This window comes from Sturnira hondurensis, unplaced genomic scaffold (genome assembly GCF_014824575.4).
Source record: "Sturnira hondurensis isolate 20B ecotype Veracruz unplaced genomic scaffold, ASM1482457v3 Scaffold0024805, whole genome shotgun sequence".
Taxonomy (NCBI): domain Eukaryota; kingdom Metazoa; phylum Chordata; class Mammalia; order Chiroptera; family Phyllostomidae; genus Sturnira; species Sturnira hondurensis.
The window spans coordinates 3,994,478-4,016,145 of record NW_028097436.1 but is presented as its reverse complement, the minus strand read 5'-3'; the positions used below and the strand labels follow the sequence as shown (position 1 = coordinate 4,016,145).

Sequence of the window (21,668 nt, the reverse complement as noted above, 5' to 3'; positions counted from 1 at the left end):
TATGGAATTAATAATCTTAGTTGTAAAAATGGAACTGTGAAATTATTTTTAAAAATGTTTAGTCCTTATACAATATAATTTGCCTGTATAGGAGGGATTTTCTTTGAAAGATAGGAAAAGGAAACAGTTTTTATGTGGTTTAGATTTAATATATGGTTGTATAATATGATGTGGAGATTTAACACACATCCTGTGTTCTGAGGATATTAACAGACCTGATGCATATTTGAGCATACTCCTTTGCTACATTATATAAAGAGCATGAAAGTAAATGTTTACTGTCTGTATTTCATAGACTCACTTTTAGATGCAGCATGTCTGTGATTTATTCACCTAAAGTTAGCCAATTAGTTATGAAATCCAATTTTAGAGATAAAGAAGCTTGTATTTTTACTACTGTTTTGGTGCAAAATTTAAAGAGTGAAATCTATTAATCTATCAGATATTTTTACATAGTACTACTTTGATAATAAAAATATTTGTCATTGGGCTAATGTAAATAACTGATTTTTTCCCTTTTTATTAAAGTGTGGCAGATCTTAAGCATGCTATTCATAACAAATACAAGATTGCTATTCAGCACCAGGTGTTGGTGGTCAATGGAGGAGAGTGTATGGCTGCAGATAGAAGAGTGTGCACCTACAGTGCTGGGACGGTAGGTGTCTAACAGCTTTTTCATTCAAACATGCTCCACCTTCACATCAAATAGAAAATTGGGAACTCAGCATTCACAAGGAAGTTTTATCTGCTTTGTGTATTGAGGGCAATTGCATGTTTAGTATTTGTAATATTTTACTTTAGTTTTTTTTTGCATTTTTACTTTTATAGGACACAAATCCAATTTTTCTTTTTAACAAAGAAATGATCTTATGTGAACTTCCACCTGCTATTCCTAAAACTACCTTTTCAACAGAAAATGACATGGAAATAAAAGTTGAAGAGTCTCTTATGATGCCTGCAGTTTTTCACACTGTTGCTTCAAGGACACAACTTGCAGTGGTAAGATAGAAGTATTTTTTAAGATATAATATTTATTTACATATAGTATAATTTAAAATAAAAAATTGATCCATTTCACAAAAAATGTTTTACACATATATTTGGTAATATTTTCATGAGTTAGTAACTTACTAGGTATTTGTGAACATTCTAACAAATTTATTACCCCTAAAAGCATTCAAACCTAAAATAGCACAATATTCTACATTACAGTGGAAAAATGAAAAAATGTGAAAAACAGCAAACTTTAAAAAATATATATTTTGTGTTCAGTATGTCTGGTTTTAAAATTTCAGGACCACATAATATTATTCTACATTGTAATTCAGTGACAAAATCTTAAATATAGGAAGTGGTCTTAAATGTGATTTGTTCAACTTCTTTTCTAAAGAATGGTATGCAGATAATGACTTCTGAACATTGCTTTAATCAATAAAGTAACTATGTTAGAATAGGCATAAATAAAAAGCTTAACTAACTGTTAAAAATATGATTCTTTTTCCCCTATTCATATTTACTAGGTCCTGGAGGAAAACCAAGTTTCTTTCCAATACATACTTTTTATATTATAGCCTCCAGGAATTGTTCGCCAATCACTGGTTTTTCTTTTCATTTGCTAGTACTTGACTGTACTATTGACTATAAGCTATCACACTTTACCTTCAGACATGAAAAAATGCTCTTTTAAAATCCACCAACAGTATTTACCTTCTATAAAAATAAATTCATAAAATAATAAATTATTTGTGTTTACATTTGCCTTTTTTTTTTTTTTTGGAAACCTCCTAGCAGTTGGATTTGATGTACCATGTACATTTGTGAAACTACCCTAATTTTTACATAGGATACAACATAAAAAGAAAATAACCTCATCTTTCTGGGACATACTTAATAAACATTAAAGGGTTCAGAAATGTTTTTGAGAAGCCAAAATTATTTTTTAGGATTATTAACAAAGCAAGAATACTATTGTACAAATATTGGTGTGCAAAACTTTAGGCTACAAAATTGCATGCCATATAAAAAGTAATAAAATTTTGATTTGTTTGAAAAATATAGGTATTACACATTAATAAAAATGTAATATTAAATATAAAATTAAAGTCTTAATATATATATATAATTTTAAGTGACTAAAGAGAAATCAAATAAAACTTGACTAAACAAAGACATATTAAAACACATTACATTAAAAAGATTTAAAAATTGGTATGCCCAGAAGTAGTAGGTAAATGTAAAAAAAATAGCAATATTAATATTTGACAAAGTAGATGTTAAATCATTAAACAGAGCAAAGTGAAATTAATAATAAAAGATTGAATTTGTGAAAATGATTGTATTTGCCTATTAATACTAATGGCTGAATAATAATAATTATTATTCCAGGAGAATATAATGCAACGTAATGATGTACACGGGTGTTTATAGAAACATTATTTACTGCAGCCAGATGGTGGGACCAACTCAGATGTTCATTAATGGATGAATGTATAAACAAATATGGTATCTATATACAGTGGAATGTTATTTAGCCTTAAACAGGAAGGATAGTCTGATAGGAGCTACATTGGGGATGAATAATATTCTAAGTGAAATAAAACACAAAAGGACAACAAATATCATATAATTTCAATTATATGAGGTACCTAGAATAATCACATTCATGGAGGCAGGCTGTGGGGTGAGGGGAATGTAGAGTTAATTTAATAGATACAGTTTCAGTTTGTGAAAAACTGAATGTGAAAAAGTTCTGGAGATGGTGGTATTAGTGGTTGCATAGCAGTGTGTGAATGACTTAATGCTGTTGAGTGTATGTACACTTAAAAATGGGTTAAAGTGGTAAATTTCATGTGTATTTTACCACAATAATTTTTAAATTGGGAGGTTTTATTTTATACATTTTTTCCTTATCAGAAAGCCTTTGTGGACTAGATTTAATGCTGTTTATCCTGAAAATACAGAATATAGATACATTATTTCTTACAGATAAAACCTAGAAGAGTATTAAACAATAATATATTAATAGCAGTGAGGCCATGATAGGGATGCAAGGATGGTACAATATTGGGGGTGTATTAATTTAGTTAATTGTCTCAATCATTAATGCTTTATAAAACATATAGGATTACATTAATATTGTCCAGTAGAAGCATTTGTTAAAATTTCAATGGCTGTTCCTAATAAATAAAATAGAAGGAAACAAAAGAGAAATGTAACACAGACTTAATCAAATATAAATATAAGTAAAATAAATATATTTATTTTTAAACATTTATTTTTAAATATATTATATTTAAATAAAAATCAAATATAAATAAAAATATATTTTTAAATCAGTGTGATACTAGAGTCATTTTTGCCTAAATCAGAAACAGTCTGTTCAGTATGTTGGAGTTTCTGGGATATGTACTAAAATAAGAAAATGAAATAATGGTAACATTAATGGAAAAGAAAAACTCGAATTTAATACAAACCTATTAGAAGGAATTTTGATGTGGTGACTGGATATGTGATAAATGTTATTCAGATTTCATTGAACTAGTCCTGCTTTGGAATGGAAATAGTAAATATTGTACATCACAATCTGAATAGCAACAAAAATACCTATATACAATTATATTCAAGAACACAAATTATAAACAAAGAAATATTAAAATATTTTTAATATTAAAGATAATATTAATGCATTCATAAAATGAATGAGTTACAGTTAAAATTTCTACAGTGGTGAAGTGTTTTTGCTTGGGAGGTCAGACTAGGGAGAATTTTGGTTTATTTGGTTTTGTTTTAGATAAAATGGACTTCAAGTTCACATGGAAGGATCAATGTCCAAGAATAGCCAAGAATGTTCTGAGAAAGAAGAATGGAAGGTGGTGGGAAGAATGTATCTTTTAGAATTTAAAGCACTGAAAAGCTACTCTAAACAAAACAGTGACTTAAGTGAAACAATTTATTAGTATATAAGGAATTAGAGGCACTATAGTTTAATGGCGAGTGTGTGGTCTTCTGTACTCACATTCCTTGAGTTTAAATCTAGTCAGCCCTATTACTTGTGGTGTGACCTTGAACTCAGTTTACTTTCATTAGTAAAATGATAGGTTTTTGTTTATTGAACTATATAAATACACATTCATTTTTAATTCATTTACATAAACTACTTAAACACAAATTGTTAAACCTAGTATCACCCCAGAAACCCTGCTTCATTCTTTTTCCCATTCGGTATCCATCATTCGTCTTCCCTAAAGCATAAATTACTTTGCCTCTTTAGAACTTTGAATGTAATCATACAGTTTGATTTTTTCGTGTGTGGACTTTTTCAGTGTTATGTTCCTGAGATTCACTCATTTAATTGTGTATGTTAATGGTTTGTAGTCATTGCTATGTAGTATTCTATTGTACAAATATTCCATTTTGACTGTTGATGGGTGTCATTTCCAGTTTAAGACTGTTGTGATTAAGCTGCTGTGATTATCATTGTACATTGTTTGGTACACTTTTTGCATTTCTCTTGGATGTGCCTATTTCAGCTTTATGTACTGTTCTGTTGTTTGAAATGATTGTATCCATTTCTACTCCCACCATCAGTGTGTGATTGTTCCACTTGCTGGACAAACTTCACTAATTAATACCTGGTTTTTGTGATGCTCTTAATTTTAGTCTTTCTGATAGGTGTATGTGTAGTGGTAGGCCATGGTGAGTTTATTTGTATTTGATAATTAACAAGGATGAGCAGGTTTGCTTGCATTTATGAGAAATTTGAGTATCCTTTTTGTGACATTAATATTCTAGTTTCTTTATTATTGGGTTGCTAATCTTTCTGATTGATTTGTTAGTGCCTTTATGTAATCTTCATATAAGCTTTCTGTTGGTTTTATATGTTGGGAATATCTTCTGCCATTCTGTGGCTGGCCTTTTTATTCAACTAATGGTGTTTCATGATGAATAGAAATTCTTAGTTCAAGTTTCAGTTTATCAATAGTCTTGTTTTTGTTTTTAAGAAACGTTTGTATATCTCAAAGACATGAAGGGAATAGTCAATATAGATAGAGGTCCTGGAGTATGTCTTGTATGCTGTATTCCAGATGCCACATCTCACCCTACCCCCAGTCCTTTAAATAAGTCTCACTTATATCTATAGATCATTTGTAATTCATTTTTTATCTAATATATAAAAATAGAAAATTCAGTTTATAAATTCAGCACCCTGCCTTTTAAGTTTAATACTATATGGTGATCTTTTCATATCCTTATATATAAAAATACTTCGCCTTATACTACATAAATTTCATTATATTGGTATATTTTTGATAGACATTGAGGTTGTTTGCATTTCATTTTATAGTATTGAAATAAAGAAATTTTAATATTTGTTTATTTGTTTAAACTCTTATGGGGTAAATTCCTAGATAAGGAATCATTTTGCCAAATACTAGATACCATTTTGCTTTTGATCATTAATGCTGAATTGCCCTCAGTACTTTATCAATATATATTCCCAAAAGGAGTGAGTTAGGTATTCCTCTTCCTTCATTATCATAATAAGCTAGAAAAAATAAGGTAAGTTAAAGCATAACCTTAAAAGTGCTTTAAAATATGTTCAGAATGCATTCATGTATATATGTAAGTACACATGTGGAAATGTGCACAGAAACAGTACCTTCTATTACTATTTCTTTTTTCACTTTCAATATAGGAAATGTATGAAGTTGCCAAGAAACTTAGCTCCTTCTGTGAAAGTCTGGTCCATGATGAGCACCTTCAACACCAAGGCTGGGCTGCAATCATGGCCAATCTGGAAGACTGTTCAAATTCATACCAAAAGCTACTTGTCAAGTTTGAAAATATGTATTCACATTACCTGCAATCCATAGAAGACATCAAGTTAAAACTTACTCAGTATGTGTGCCATTCAAATGGATAATAAGATATTTGTTTAAAGTATCTTTGTACATTTTCAGGAGTCTCAGTAATTAATATTGTTTCAAGTTGGCCATATAGTTATTATAATCAAAGTTAATTTTTGAGACTTTTACAGATTCCAATATTATGATCAGTTTTACTTACTATATATGTTACGGATCTTCCACACTTCTTTTTCTTAAGTTTTTATCTCTCTGAAAAGGCCTAAAATGCTTTTGAAATTTTTTACAAACCCAAGAATCTCGGCATTCTGTCTCTCTGATACCAACTTTCCAATAAAGTAACGATAACAACAAAAAAATAACACATCTGAAGAAAACGGAAAAAATTTCAAGCATTAACCAATCAAGAAAAATTTTATTTCCCTAATATTATCATAGGATGTAGGCAGTACAGCTTGCTAGGATGGAAAAAAGCTATTGTGTTCTAACTTTTGTTTAGATGGCTTTCTGTTTTTTTGCATATAAGCCTATCTGATACCCTTGGCTTCTTTTTTTTTAAAGTTTTATTTATTTTTATAGAGAGGGGAAGAGAAGGAGAGAAACATCAGTGTGTGGTTGCCTCTCATGTGGCCCCCTTCAAGGACCTGGCCCACAACCCAGGCATGTGCCTGGACTGGGAGTTGAACCTGCAACCCTTTGGTTCACAGTCCGTGCTCAGTCCACTGAGCTACACCAGCCAGGGTTCTTGGCTTTTTTTTTTTTTTTTAAAGCATAATTAGCTCAGGCAGGTGTGGCTCAGTGGATTGAGCACTGGACTGTGAACCAAAGGGTTGCAGGTTCAATTCCCAGTCAGGGCACATGCCTGGGTTGCAGGCCAAGTTACCAGTAGGGGGTGAGTGAGAGGCAAGCACATACTGATGTTTCTCTCCTTCCCTTCCCCACTCTAAAAATAAAATAAAAATTTTAAAGGCTATAATTAATGTAAAAATATAGCAGTAATTCATGAATATAGCCCTTTGTGTTGTGTGTATATTCTTTCCTTTTTTTGCTTTTTTGTATTTCATTGCCTTGAATTGGGATTTTTTTATTTCATTCATTCAAGTGAACCTTATAAAATCAAGTTTCTCTGTTTGGCAGAATGAATCTTTAGAAGAATTTGGCCTCAATTTGACAATGGGACAGATACTGGGAAGGAAGGGGATGATTAAGACTATAAATATCTTTTAGAAGTTTATGTAAAAACCTTTTCATCTATTTTTTAGAGAGTCTCTTAGGTATGTTAATTTAAGGTAGGACTCTTGATTTAATTTTACATATATTTTTATAGAAGCCACATCATTAAGGTTTTATTTCTTTCCCATGCCTTTTCACAACATACATCTGTCTACCTATTTCTCTATTTTCAGGATTTGGTGAATGAAAGAGTTACCTTAATGTTTATGAATATCGTTAATTTTATCCTGTGCTTTCAGTATATCAGAGATACTTGATTAACTAAAAGACAAAAATTGTACTTTAAGGGACTGCTATGGTAAATCTTTTTTGTAAATTTGAATTTCTTATATCTTATGGTTTGATAAAAAAAACTATGTGTTTACTTGTTTAGTATGAACCGGCAACCTTTACTTTAGAATAGAATTTAAAGGTGTTGATACCCTTCTTTCTAACTCAGTTTCTTTTAAAGAATACCTCCTAGATTATATATGTATAATGTAACAGAAATCTGATGAGATTTGTTTGTATGATAATAAAATGCTAAGCTTTCAAAAAACTAATCTCTAATAGAGTGGCCCTGTTATTTTACTAACAGAACTATTGTATTTTAAGTTTAGGAACTGCGGTTTCAGTAATGGCCAAGATTCCGCTGTTGGAGTGCCTAACCAGACATAGTTACAGGGAATGTTTGGAAAGACTGGATTCTTTACCTGAACGTGAAGGCTCAGAGAAACCTGCGATGAAAACCTCCACTGAACTGGTGCTGTCTCCTGATATGCCTAGAACAACTAACAAATCCTTGTTAACCTCATTTCCCAAGTCGGTGGAACATGTAGCTCCAGATACCACAGATGCTGAAAGTGGAAAAGAAATTAGGGAACCTTGTCAAAGTACTGCTCAGCAGGAAGAAACTTCAATAGATGCTAAAGAAAGAGATCTTCCTTTTTTTAATGTTTCTTTGTTAGACTGGATAAATGTTCAAGATAGACCTAATGATGTGGAATCATTGGTTAGGAAGTGCTTTGATTCAATGAGCAGGGTAAGTAGTGATAATTTGATATTTCTTGTTATTTTAAGTGTTTCAAATTATACTAAATATTTTTACATAGTGGGACAATGGGTATTATGGTATAAATAATGAGTTTTGAAGTTAAAGATTAAAGTTTGTTTTTATCTTTATAATTTTTATTAATGATAAATTAAGACTAGAATTCTCTCAAAAGTTTACATAAAAACTATTAAAAGATTTATTTTTTATTTACACTGATAATGATTTAAATTCAGTGAAATGCACACATTCTTGAGTGGTTGATTTCATGAGTAGATGCCACCCAAGAGAAGATACTGAACATTTCTGTCTCCCAGAAAATTTTCCTGTGTCACTTTCTTTTTTTTTAAAAATATTTTATTTATTTATCTTTAGAGGGGAAAGGAAGGAGAGAGGAAGGAAACATCAATGTATGGTTGCTTCTCGTGCATCCCCTACAGGGAACTGGCCCCTGCCGGAAACTGGCCTGCAACCCAAGCATGTGCCCTGACTGGGAATTGACCTGTGTCACTTTCTAATCACCATTCCCCTAGAGGGAAACTTTCTGACTTTTAAAAGAAGAAATATGAAATGCTGCATCTGCCTGAGATACTTTGAAATTCAGAACTTAGATATGGTGTTTTTAGTTGTATTTTGTAATGAGATTAGCCTGTGTCTTGGATTCAGTTCTCCCCCCAAATAGTCTTTAACAAAAACTATTAAACCAGGGGAAAAGATATCTCTTCAAATCTGATATATAAACTAATAGAAAAATCTTTGAAGCCAGAAAAAGGAAGTTGATGAATACATGTTTCAGTGATGCATAAATGCAAAATAATATTTTAAAGTCTGCTGTTGTCTAAAGATAGTTGTCAGAACAGTTAAACACTTGTAAAGGTGTTCTCAGTGGTAAAAGAGGGTTGATTTTTGAGTACTGAGAGAAAGGCTGCACATTGTCTGGGATGCCTGGATAATATAGCACATACCTTTCTTAAGTTATGAGACAGTAAAGTGGAAAATTTAAACAAATTTTAAGTTTTTTCTTAATTCTTTTAATATCCATTTCTTTGATGATGACTTTGAGTAGGCATGTTATTTTAACCATTTATCATTGAAATCATCAAAGAAAGCTTCAGTTAAAACACTTGGCAGGGCAGGGGAGTGTGCAATAAATTATACAAAGATTAGTACCAAAAATGAGTGAAGACTAGTGTTCCCGTGTGAACTGTTGACATTTAATAGCTTAAAAATTTCATCTGTGAGTGTGGAAAATCAACCACTTGATTGTGGTTAGGATGATTATGGTACCATTTTTTAAAATATTTTTGCGTGTGTCAGCATATTTAAATCTACCAATGCCATAAATTTTATTCACTTTATGTGACAAAAAGGGAAGAACTGATCTTTTTTGTCTTAATTATAAAAACATAGGGATTTATATGTACAGAAAACATAAGTTAGGTATATTATTTTTATTATGGGGTCACATTATTGACTTTGCAGAAGTTAATCGTTTTTTTAATAAAACATAACAACAATATCTGATATCTTCTTGATATTTTACATAGCCATTTTATTGTGAAATAAAAATATAAACTTTGCCCTGGGTGGTGTGGCTCAATGGATTGAGCCCCAACCTGTGAAACAAAGGGTCATCCATTCAGTTTCCTGTCAGGTCATGTGCCTGGTTTGCAGGCCAGATCCCCAGTTGGGGGTGTGCAAGAGGCAACAGATTACAGTTTGTCTTACACAGAAATGTTTCTCCTTTTTCTCCCTCCGATCTCCTCTCTTTGAAAATAAATAAATGAAATCTTAAAAATACACGAACTTTTATTTGATTATGCTTATTTGTTATTAAATTAGTTAACATGACTTAAAACAACACCTATAATGTAGTGCTCTCAATTGCACATGCCCAGTAGATTTTAAATGTATTATTATTTGCTCAAAAACAATGGAAATCCATTTTGAAGAATTTGTTTATATATATTTCTGATTTTACTCAGTATGGATGATCTGTTAATGGGATTTACCCCATAGTAGTACTTTGCTGTGATGTTTTTATGAGATTAATATTTTTCTCCTCATTAGTTTCATGAATTTATTTTTGATACCACTTGTGCCATTTCTAAAGATTGACTAAACTGAGTATGGGATATCTTTCATCAGAGATGCCTTCTTTTCATGTCACATTGTGTTGTTTTCTAAAAACAACTGACTTGACTATCTGATATTGGTAATGCTACTTGCCAGTGAATCAAAAAATTTATCAAGGTTTGATATTCTTTTATAAAAGCAAATTTTATTTAAAGCTATTACAGACTAATCCCAATTTTAGCAGTTTTGTCACATATTTTCAAATGCCAAAATCAAATCTCTTTTTTAAGAAATTAGTCAGTCTGGCTGGTGTGGCTTCCTGGATTGAGCACTGGCCTACGTGCTCAAAGAAATGAGTCAAGACATAGGTATTATGGAATTTGCATAAGATTTGGAGTCATAAGGACTGGCACTGCCATTTATTTATTACTTCTGTCATTCATAATAAGTCTTTTGAACCCTCTGTTTTTACTATTTGTGTGGACTGATAGGTGCTCATGTCTTTTTTTTAATAAAATATATTTTATTGATGATACCATTACAGTTGTTCTATTCCCCCCTTCATTCCCCTCCACCCTGCACACCCCTCCCCCACCATTCTCCCCTTTAGTTTCTGACCAGGTGTCTCAAGTTCTTTAGATTCTATATTTCCCATACTATTCTTGCCCTCCCCCCCTATCTATTTTCTACCTACTGTCTATGCTATTTTCTGTACCTTCTCCCCTTTCTCCTCCTCCCACTCCCCTGTTGCTAACCCTCCATGTGTTCTTCATTTCTATGGTACCACTCCTGATCTAGCTGTCCTCTTGGTTTGCTTTTGTTTTAGGTGTGGTTGTTAATAACTGTGAGTTTGTTGTCCTTACACTGTTCATATTTTTCATCTTCTTTTTCTTAGATAAGTCCCTTTAACATTTCATATAATAAAGGTTTGGTAATGATGAACTCCTTGAATTTGATCTTATCTGAGAAGCACTTTATCTGTCCTTCCATTCTAAATGAAAGTTTTGCTGGATAAAGCAATCTTGGCTGTAGGTCTTTGGATTTCATGACTTGGAATACTTCCTAGGTCTCTTTTGAGAAATCTGCTGACAGTCTGGTGGGAAGTCCTTTGTAGGTGACTGTCCCCTTCTCTTGCTGCTTCTAGAATTCTCTCCTTCATTTTAGTCTTGGCTAATGTAATTATGATGTGCCTTGGTGTGTTCCTTCTTGGGTCCAATGTCTTTGGCACTCTCTGAGCTTCCTGGATTTCCTGGAAGTCTATTTCCTTTGCCAGACTGGGGAAGTTCTCCTTTATTATTTGTTCAAATAAGTTTTCTACTTGTGGCTGTTTCTTTTCTGGTACCCCTATAATCCGGATGTTGGAACGTTTAAAGATGTCCTGGAGGTTCCTAAGCCTCTCCTCATTTTTTTGAATTCTCATTTCTTCATTCTTTTCTGTTTGATCATTTTTTTCTTCCTTCTGGTCCACTCCCTTGATTTGAGCCTTAGTTTCCTTCCTGTCAGTATTGGTTTCCTGTGCCTTTCGCTTCATTTCAATTAGTTTAGCCTTCATATGTTCCTCTAGTTTGTGACTATAATCAACCAGTTCTGTGAGCATCCTGATCACCGGTGTTTTGAACTGTGCATCTGATAAGTTGGCTATTTCTTTTTCGCTTAGAGTTATCGGCTCTGGGACTTTGAGTTCTTCTTGAGCCATATTTTGGACTGTTCGTGCCTGTTATGTATGAGGAGCGTGCCCTAGGTGTTCACCAGGGCGGGGCAACTCAGTTGCTGGGTTGTGACGCTGTATGTAGGGGTGGGTCAAGGGAAAGCAATGGCAGTCCTCTCTGCCGCCTCCCACCACCAGGGCCGCTGGGTCTGTCCTACTGCGTGCGAAAGTGCAACCACGGTCCGCCGCCTTACGCACTCACTGGGTTCGCCTGCTGGGGCCTGCGTGGTCCATCTCACTGCTCACTCCTCTGCTGGTTTATCTGCGTGCAAATGTGTGACTGCAGTCAGCCTGCCCTGCACCCTCACTGGGTCTGCGCTGCTACCCCGGCTGCCTGTGCACCTGGGTCGGGGGATCTTTCCTGCCTGACCCTGCTCCGCTGCTGGCTCTGCCCCTCTTACCAGTCCTAGTTGAACGGTTCATTGTTGTTGGACTTCTGTATAGTTCAATTTTCTGTTCGTTGGCTGTGTCTTTGTTTACTAAACCTTTGTTGTATTCAAACTTGGTTGTGGGAGAAGGCACAAGTTTCCACCTACACCTCCATCTTGGCAGAAATCTTAGGTGCTTATGTCTTGAACAATTTAGTGTTCCACACTCATATATCAAGAAAAATTTAGATTTGTTACTCATGCATTTTCTTAGATTGTAGTGTTCTAATAATTGGAAACATGTACATTTAGTTCATTTCTAAGCTATCCAGAATAGTGCAAGCACAATTTATTGAATCTTGTCTTTGTGGAGTATTATTTGAATATTATTGTTTGCTCTATTACAGTGGAGATAGGTTTAGAGGTGAGGTGGAAAAATGGAGAGGGTAAGAAAATTTGTGTAGTTTCTTGTCTTCTCTGACAACAATAATGTTAACCTTTGTAGATGTAAGCAAAAAGCCCAGTTGTATAAAATTAGTGTAGCACTATGTTCAATATTGAAAATTTGCTGAACAATTATTAATTAATGTGTGTAATGCGTATTTAATGTTTCACTGAATATTCTTCAGTACCTGTCAGTGGAGTTGTGTTATATGCACAGTGAATTATGAAATGAGACATTAGGAGCCCTGCTTTTATTTGCTTTTTTTCTTCTTTAAAGTGTTGCTATGTTAATTCTATGTATAGTTGTGATTTTGCCCAAGTCAAAAATTTGAATCTGTTTTAGTAATCTTTTTAAGTCTTTCATCACCCTAACGTCTTTGGTGTATGCAGTACCTTGGATTGGAAATGTGTACACACTGTACTCAGTTACCATTAAATTGAGAAAAGGGAGAAAATGTTTGCATATGCACAAGTTTTAGTTCAAAGCAAGTGCTGCCTATATTTAAATAATATCTGTTAACTTTTTTGTGATGTTACAATTTGGCCTCTTACTGATTACACTGGATTCTTGGTGATAACAATAGACTAGTTTGGTTTTAACTGCTTTCTTATGTTCTCCGTGTGCCAGACACTACACAAAACTTATATTTGACTGTCCTTACAGAGAGGCAACAATGATCTTAAAAAAAAAGCTAAGTGGGACAATCAGGGTGAACAAAGATCAGAGCTAGATAAACAGAGGGTTTGTCTGCATAAACTAGGCAATGCAGATTCAAGAGAGGGTAGGCCTGGGAGGAATTATTGGTACCAAATCACTGAAGCTTTATTGCATTCTGTGTATTTTGGAAGTCATTATGTACAGAAGGGAGCCATTTAGGGATTTCCCCAGGAAACAACTATAATGAGTTTGTAATAGGAGGTATCATGTTGATATCCACACATAGATATTACCAAGCAGTCAAAAACAGGCCGAAAATTTGTAAGGGTCAGGAATTCAAAAAATGTTGGGAGTTAGTGCCACAGAAGTTATGCTTAAGTCATACAAAGAAAAGTAAAAATGGGCTGAGCATTAAATCCTGGTTCATCTCTATGTATGCATTAGATAGGAAAAGGAACCAGGAGGGTACTATGAAGGAACCCCTAAGATAATGCCCAAAAGCTTCGAAAGTTTGGAAAATGTCTTCAGTGCTAAATGTATAGGGAGCCTCAAGTGAAATGAGGTCATTGATGATCTTTGGCCAAATGTTTTTTTTATGGAGAGTGCATACAAAAAGACTGCCAGTGTAAATTATGTCTTTCAAGAGAAGAGGGAAAATGGAGTTGATCCAGTTTTTTGAGGAGCTAGGTATTGAGAACTAAGGGAGCTCCAGAAGGGAGGCAAGTTCGAAGATGTTATGTTTTAGAGAGAAGTTGGACTAATAAGACAGTCAATGACCAAAAAACTGTGTTTTAGTTTTTCACTCTGCTTTACTTCCTTAGACCTTGAAAAGAATGTTTTCTTTGAGATATTGGCAATGGAATAATTTGTGGCATTGATTGAAAAGTGTTATTCCTGGAACTATATATTCCTAATTATGTATTCCAATATAATCAGTAATACTTGTGTTTTATTAACATAATTGTCCTGTTTTTGACTTTTTGCTGAAAATACAACTTAGATTCCTAAATATTTCTTTGAAGTTGTTACCAAAATATTATGAAAATATAATTTAAAGTATTCGATGAAAGTTTATTCATATGTGTGTTCTTGTCATCTAGCTTGATCCAAGGATTATTCGACCATTTATAGTAGAATGCCGTCAAACTATTGCCAAACTTGATAATCAGAATATGAAAGCCATTAAAGGACTCGAAGATCGGCTGTATGCCCTGGATCAGATGATTGCTAGCTGTGGCCGACTGGTGAATGAGCAGAAAGAACTTGCTCAGGTACTTATTGCAAACTTCTCTCAGGAAAAAGAATTTGTAGCTTTTCTCTATAAGTATTTTATATGTAGTATTAATTTGTATGTACCATGTTTCTGCTTCATCCTTGAATATTGTTAATACAATATTACTGTTCCCATATATAATAAATAAGTCATGTTCTTAACAATGAGCTTAGGTTATGTTAGATGACAACTGAAAGATAAAACCATGAAGCAGCTGGGAAAAAAATGTGTTGAAAGAATATACAAAGCAATCATTGTACTATACATTTGAATACCTTCTACTCTCCTGTTAAAAAACTAAAAAGAAATAAAAAGAATAAATATAATTTGTAAAGGACAGAAGGAATGTATGAAATCTTAAAGAATTTACTAATATTTAGGCTTTTATGACCGGAAAAAAGGGATTAACCTAGACATTTTCTCTCAATGCTAGTCACTTTTAGTTCATCACAGCTTTGTCCTCTACCCGTGCTGGCAAGTCCTCTGGCAAAACAGCCTCTAACAAAAAGAGTTGACATTTCAACATGCTTTTCCAATTGTATAAATGTCTCTTTTCATTAGAACATATGAGTGAGTAATCAGTATGATGGGGGCAAATATATAATTTACTCATTGAATTTATCATGATTTCCATAACCTCTCCTTTTCTCCCTTGGTTTAGGGTTCAGCCACCTTAGTTTGAACTGAATTCTTTGTTCTGTCTTTTGGCATTGACTGGAAGGAACACCAGTGCTCCCTCCAGTCAGTGCTAAAAAAAAAATACTGTAGTAGCACCAATGCAGTGTTAACTACAGTCATGCCTGTCTTTGTTTAGCTCCTGATCTATAGAAAATAGAAAATGGCCAACATTTCACAATTTTAATGTTTGTGATAGGTTTTTTCCTTCTTGTTTCAGTGGAAACCCTTAATTGGATTAGGAAAGTTAAATTTAAATTCTAATCTTGAACTATATTTGAATTTGTGGAATTAATTCTGTGAGTCATAATATATTGTTTTTTATGTATATCTGGATTTAGATTAACATTGGTAAACTGAATTATATGTAGTTTTCATTTGTTATGTGTCAAGTTTGGGAATCAAGGTTGTAATAGCTTGAAAATATGTTAAGAAATCTTTTAGTCCACTTATTTGTTGTAAATACTGAATAGTTGTCTTTAAATCAGTCATTTCTTGTGTATAATCTGTTTTTCTTTTAATACTGTGTTCTTTTTAGTCTCTGCTGTTGCCTTTTAGATTATTTTTATTTAAAAAGTGTTATTTTTATTCTATTCATCATATTACCTTTTTTCTTTTAAGTAATACTTGATATGTTAAAGGCTAATATACATTAAAATATCTTTTATTTCTTTTTAGTGGCAAATTCAGTTTTATTCATTTGAAAAAATCTCTTTAAATCACCTTTATTTCTGAATATGTTTTGGTATAGAATGCTAGGCTGTTGGTACTTTTACCTGTGGTTTGCTTTTCAACAGTTTAATATGATAGGACAAGGTGTGGCTTTCTCTGTATTTCTTCATTGGGCTTGTAGCACTACTTCATTGTGTGGCTTTCCATTAGTTTCTCTTCACATGTTGCCTTTGTCCTAAGCTTTCTCTTCTCCTTTATTGATTTAAATTACACATGTATTAGACCTTTTATCTTGTTTTTTTCCTACTTACCCTTGTGTTCTGAGTTGTCATTATGTATCTCTGCACTTTGTTCTATTTTCTTTTTTATCTAACATCAGATTAATTTTCAGACTTTTTTAGCCATGAATAGCTGATAAACTCATTTATTGATTTAATATTTTTGTTTTTTATTTTTAGCTCTACATTTTAAATTTCATTCTTTTGTATGTGTAGTTTCAAATTATCTACCAAGACATTTAGTCTTATCCATTATCTCTTTGATTATATTAAGCATATAATAATTTAAAGACTATTATTTGTTAACTCTGTTATCTGTGCCTGTGTATCTATGTTTCTTATAAGAGATTCATGTGGTTTTGCCTTTTCAGGAGCCTAATTAGTTTTGATAAGAAAAATCAGGAATACGAAGGAGGACAGAAGACATTTTCTTCTAGAGAGAATTTGTTTTCTGGTTTTTTTGTGGTTGTTGTTGTTTGTTTGTTTTGCATATGGTAGAAGTGATTTTAATCTTAGGTCACTCTAAATCCAGTTTCAAAGATTTAGATGGGAAGCTGGTTTTCCAGACCTTGTGATGGCTAATCTGCTTATTTCTTAGGATATAACTTTTGGGGGGTATTAAAGCAAAGTGTGTTCCATTGTCATTTTCCTTGCATGGCACTGGTCTCTGATCTTTTTTTTTTTTTCCTAGCTCCCTGAGGAACTAGGGGAAGAATTGCTAATCTTAATCTTACCCTTGTGCTCTTCTTCAGGAATCAGGAGTTGTCTCTAGTACAGAGCATTTCTAGGTGCCTCACTCACTCTTTGTGTTCTCTCCTCCTCCTAAATCCTAGCGCCATCAATATGTCTGACTCCTTTACTGCTTTCTTGGATATGTAATGACTAATGCCACAGGAAAGCTGGTCTGTACTACCTTTACATTATAGTCTACCATCACTCATGGTAGAACTCTGAATTGTTGATCTTGGGTACTTCTCCAGTGTCAGTCTCTTTTCACCCTCCATTGAAAGAATCGGTTTATTTAACTGTACTGCTTTTGATGGTCACTTGTGTTATTTCCATTTGTCCTTATTACAAACATTGTTTTAATATCCCAGTATATCCATCTTTGTGTGCATATTCTAGTGTTTCCTTTTTTGAGCTTTAGTTTTTTGGGTTTTTTATTATAGTTGGCATTCAATATTATATTAGTATTTAAGTACAGTCTCCAATAAGAATTGCTAAAATAGGGTATTTGCATGTTTTAAATATTAACTGATGATGTTATAATACCTTCCATAGGTATTATCCAAAACTTAGTCAACATTCCTAATAATTCATGAGAAGATCAATTTACCATGTATTTTCTCTGAATTGTCATTTACCAAATTTTCTTTACCCTAGTGTTTTTATAAGAATTTATTACAGGCCCTGGCTGGTGTAGCTCATTGGATTGAGCACGGGCCTGCGAACCACAAGAATTTATTACACATGATGGGTAATCCTTTGCCTGTTATAAATAATATAGGTACTGTCTCTTTGTTGACAGTAGTACAATTGTTATACAGAAGTTTTTAATTTTGATGTAGTCATATATATATTAGCCATTTTTAATAATTAATATTAAGAATTTATCATTCTTTTAAAATTGCCAGATTTTTAATATATTCAATTATATATTCTTTATATATTCAAGTTGTTTTTTAAATTGAATAAAACGGGAGTTCCAGTTCTCTTATCTTAGATATTTTCTCTCTTTTTTGTTCTTGCAAATTTCTTGGTTTTTAAAAAGTATTATTAAATTTTTCTAATACAATTGGAATGGATTTACATTTGATTACATTTTTAAAAAACATCTATTTCTGATGTTATCCTCAAATCTTCATTGGATTCATCAAATGGAGCTTTTGTCATACAAGGATAAATAATTTCTCTGGAGGTATAGTTGTTATGACAAAGGGAATAATAGTACATTTTTATTTTCTCAAAATAATAGAAGCATTTCTTAAAATTAGAGACTTTCTTGTTTTCTTTTCATTTCAGGTCTCGACTGTTAAACCTTAGGGAAAACAAACTGAAATGAAACTTAGTAGCATCTCCTGTAATGGTCCTGTGGAAATTTAAAAAACTAATTTTTTATGTCTTGTGATAATATGAGTATTCTGTCTAAATGTCTTCTCTCCTTCCCCCTAATTTATTTGCAGCTTTTGCCAGTGTTTTAAACTATACTAGTAGCTCGTAGAATTTAACCTTTAGAATACCTTATCCTAAATGAAGATAATTTTTCAAAGTATTTTGCTTTGTTTTGATTTTGATACCTGAATTAGTATAGTCCTTTTAGACTTTGAGAGACAAATACTCATTTAATTATTCTTAAGTTAGTATTTCTTGATATACCTATGAACAATACTTAATATGAGTGTATTTAGAAATCATCTTGGTAACCTGGTTATATATTGGGAGCAGTATAGTAAAATAGAAAGTGAAGCACTAAAATAGATGGATTTTATCTGGGCTTGCCTGAGTGAATCAGGCTGTTAGAGAAATTGGGTACAATAAGATTATTTTCAAGGGACTCATGAGAAATGGGGGATAACGTATTGAAGTTAGGTGGTGAATGGTCATTGGAGCAACTTTTTACTCATATATCTTTATGTGTTGGGCTGCTGGGGGATTTACATAGGCAGAGTTTTTTAACTGACACACTTCCACAAGATGCTTTTCTGATTTTGTGGTCTTGATTCAATCAGGTGTGTTTTCTCTAGTATGCTGTACTTTTAAAAATCTGTGCTTTTTGTGTCAGGAAATTCTTTTTTTTTAAGGGTTTTTTTTTTTGTCTTTTTTTAAAAAATTTGATTGTTGTTTAAGTATAGATTTCTGTCTTTTACTCCCATCCCAGCCCATCCCCCAGTGCTCCCCACCTCCCTCCCATTTCCACCCCCCCCCTTTAGTTGTTGTCCATGTGTCCTTTATATTAGTTCCTGTGAATCCTTCCCCTTGTACCTTGAAATTCCCTCCCCTCTCCCCTCTGGCCATTGTCTGCCTGATCTCTATTTCAGTGTCTATGATTATATTTTGCTTGCTTGTTTGTTTTGTTGTTTAGTTTCCTGTTAAAGGTGAGGTGATATGGTGTTTGTCTTTCACCGCCTGACTTATTTCACTCAGCATAATGCTTTCCAGTTCCATCCATGCTGTTGAAAAGGGTAGGAGTTCCTTCTTTCTGCTGCATAGAATTCCACTGTGTATATGTACCATAGTTCTTGGATCCATTCATTTACTGATGGGCACCTAGGTTGCTTCCAACTCTTGGCTGTTGTAAATTGTGCTGCTATGAACATTGGGGTGCATATGTTCTTTGGGATTGGTGTTTTAGGGTTCTTAGGATACAATCCCAGCAGTGGAATTGCTGGGTCAAAAGGCAGGTCCAATTTTAGTTTTCTGAGAAAATACCATACTGTTTTCCATAATGGTTGTACCAGTCTGCAATCCCACCAACAGTAAACTAGGGTCCCCTTTTCCCCACAATCTCTCCAGCACTTGTTTGTTGCTTTGTTCATGATGGCCATTCTGACTGGTGTAAAGTGGTATCTCATTGTGGTTTTAATTTGCATCTCTCTGATAGCTAGGGATATCCAGCATCTTTTCACATGTCTCTGGATCCCCTGTATGTCCTCCTTGGAGAAATGTCTATTCAAGTCCTTTGCCCACTTTTTAATTGGATTAATTTAATTGGATTGCTTGTCTTCTTAGAGTGGAGTTGTGTCAGTTCTTTGTTTATTTTGGAGATTAAAGCCTTGTCTGAGGTATCCTTGGCAAATATGTGTTTCCCATACAGTTGGTTGTCTTTTTATTTTAATACTGTTTCCTTTAGCCGTGCAAAAGCTTTTAATTTTGATGAGATCCCATTTGTTTATTCTTTCCTTTATGTCCCTTGCTCTAGGGGACATATCAGTAAAAATGTTGCTGCGTGAAATATCTTGAGATTTTCCTGCCAATGTTCTCCTCTAGGACTTTAATGGTATTGCAGCTTATATTTAAGTCTTTTATTTACCTTGAATTTATTTTGGTGTATGGTGTAAGTTGGTGGTCAAGTTTCATTTTTTTGCACGTAGCTGTCCAGTTCTCCCAACACCATTTGTTGAAGAGGCTATTTTTAGTCCATTTTATGTTGTTGCCCCCTTTGTTGAATATTAGTTGACTATAGAGACTTGGGTTTATTTCTGGGTTCTCTGTTCTGTTCCATTGGTCTGTATGCCTATTTTTATGCCAGTACCAGCCTGTTTTGATTATAGTGGTCTTATAATACAGTTTGGTATCAGATATTGTGATCCCTCCTACTTTGTTCTTCTTTCTCAAAATTGCAGCTGCTATTCGGGGTCATTCGTGGTTCCATATAAATTTTTGAAATGTTTGTTCAATGTCTGTGAAGTATGTCATTGGTAATTTAACAGGTATTGCATTAAATCTGTAAATTGCTTTGGGTAATACAGACATTTTGATGATGTTAATTCATGAAATTCTTTATTAATAGTCTAGAATTTAGATTTGGGATTGCTTTTGTATTTTCTTTTGGATTCAGTAAAAAGTAATTCAAAATCTATGAAGACTTTGATAAAGAAGATAAAAACAGTACGTTATTTCTAAATGGATTAAATCACAGAAAAAGTATAGCCACACTTGAGTATATGACATGTTGAAAGTAAAGTAAGGTATTAATACTATTGAAATTGTCTTATTTTTTATATATAAACTATTTTGACTTAATTTTAAGTACATGTTTAAATTTACATATTTTCATGATATTTAGAAAAGCATGAAATGAAAGGAGAGAAAGAAGTACTAGAAAGTAGGAAGGAACACTTACTGTCTTTGCTGATGAGTGTGGTTAAATCCCTAGAAGGATAATTGTTTATGATTGCAAGTATGTCAGGTGGATGTGCAAATACTAAATCTTTTATAACATATTAATTAGTAAATTAAGTAAGAAAAGAGCATGTATAAACACAATAAAAATATTTAGTAATAACATCATTAAGAAGTTATTAAAGAAATGTTAACCTCTTTGGGCAGTTTTTTTAATTTTTAATTTTTAATTATTTTTAAAATTTTAATTGTTCAAATACAATTTTCTATCTTTTACTCCCATCCCAGCCAACACCCCCCAGCTCTCCCCACCTTTCTCCTATTTCCACCCCCCCACACCCTGCTATTTTTTTGTGCACGTGTCCTTTATACTTGCTCCTTTAACCCTTCCCCTTTTCCCTTGAAATTCCCTCCCCTCTCCCCTCTGGTCAAAGGTGAGATCATATGGTATTTGCCTTTTACTGCCTGGCTTATTTGGCTTAGCATAATGCTTTCCAGTTCCATCCATGCTGTTGCAAAGGGTAGAAGTTCCTTCTTTCTTTCTTTC

General features: G+C 33.1%; 1 protein-coding gene across 5 annotated transcripts in view; it reads left to right on the top strand.

Annotated features, from left to right (window-relative positions):
* The window catches only part of RB1CC1 (RB1 inducible coiled-coil 1), a 104,008-nt gene that overhangs the window by 30,979 nt on the left and 51,361 nt on the right, over positions 1-21,668 (top strand). For 4 of the 5 annotated variants that reach the window (XM_037038661.1, XM_037038659.1, XM_037038660.1 and 1 more), the window contains 5 exons: positions 529-655; positions 829-999; positions 5,696-5,898; positions 7,692-8,118; positions 14,482-14,652. In XM_037038661.1, coding sequence (XP_036894556.1) covers positions 529-655; positions 829-999; positions 5,696-5,898; positions 7,692-8,118; positions 14,482-14,652 — 1,099 coding nt within the window. Of the gene's footprint in view, positions 1-528; positions 656-828; positions 1,000-5,695; positions 5,899-7,691; positions 8,119-14,481; positions 14,653-21,668 lie in introns of those variants that run through there. The other variant, XM_037038663.1, reaches the window with a different exon arrangement.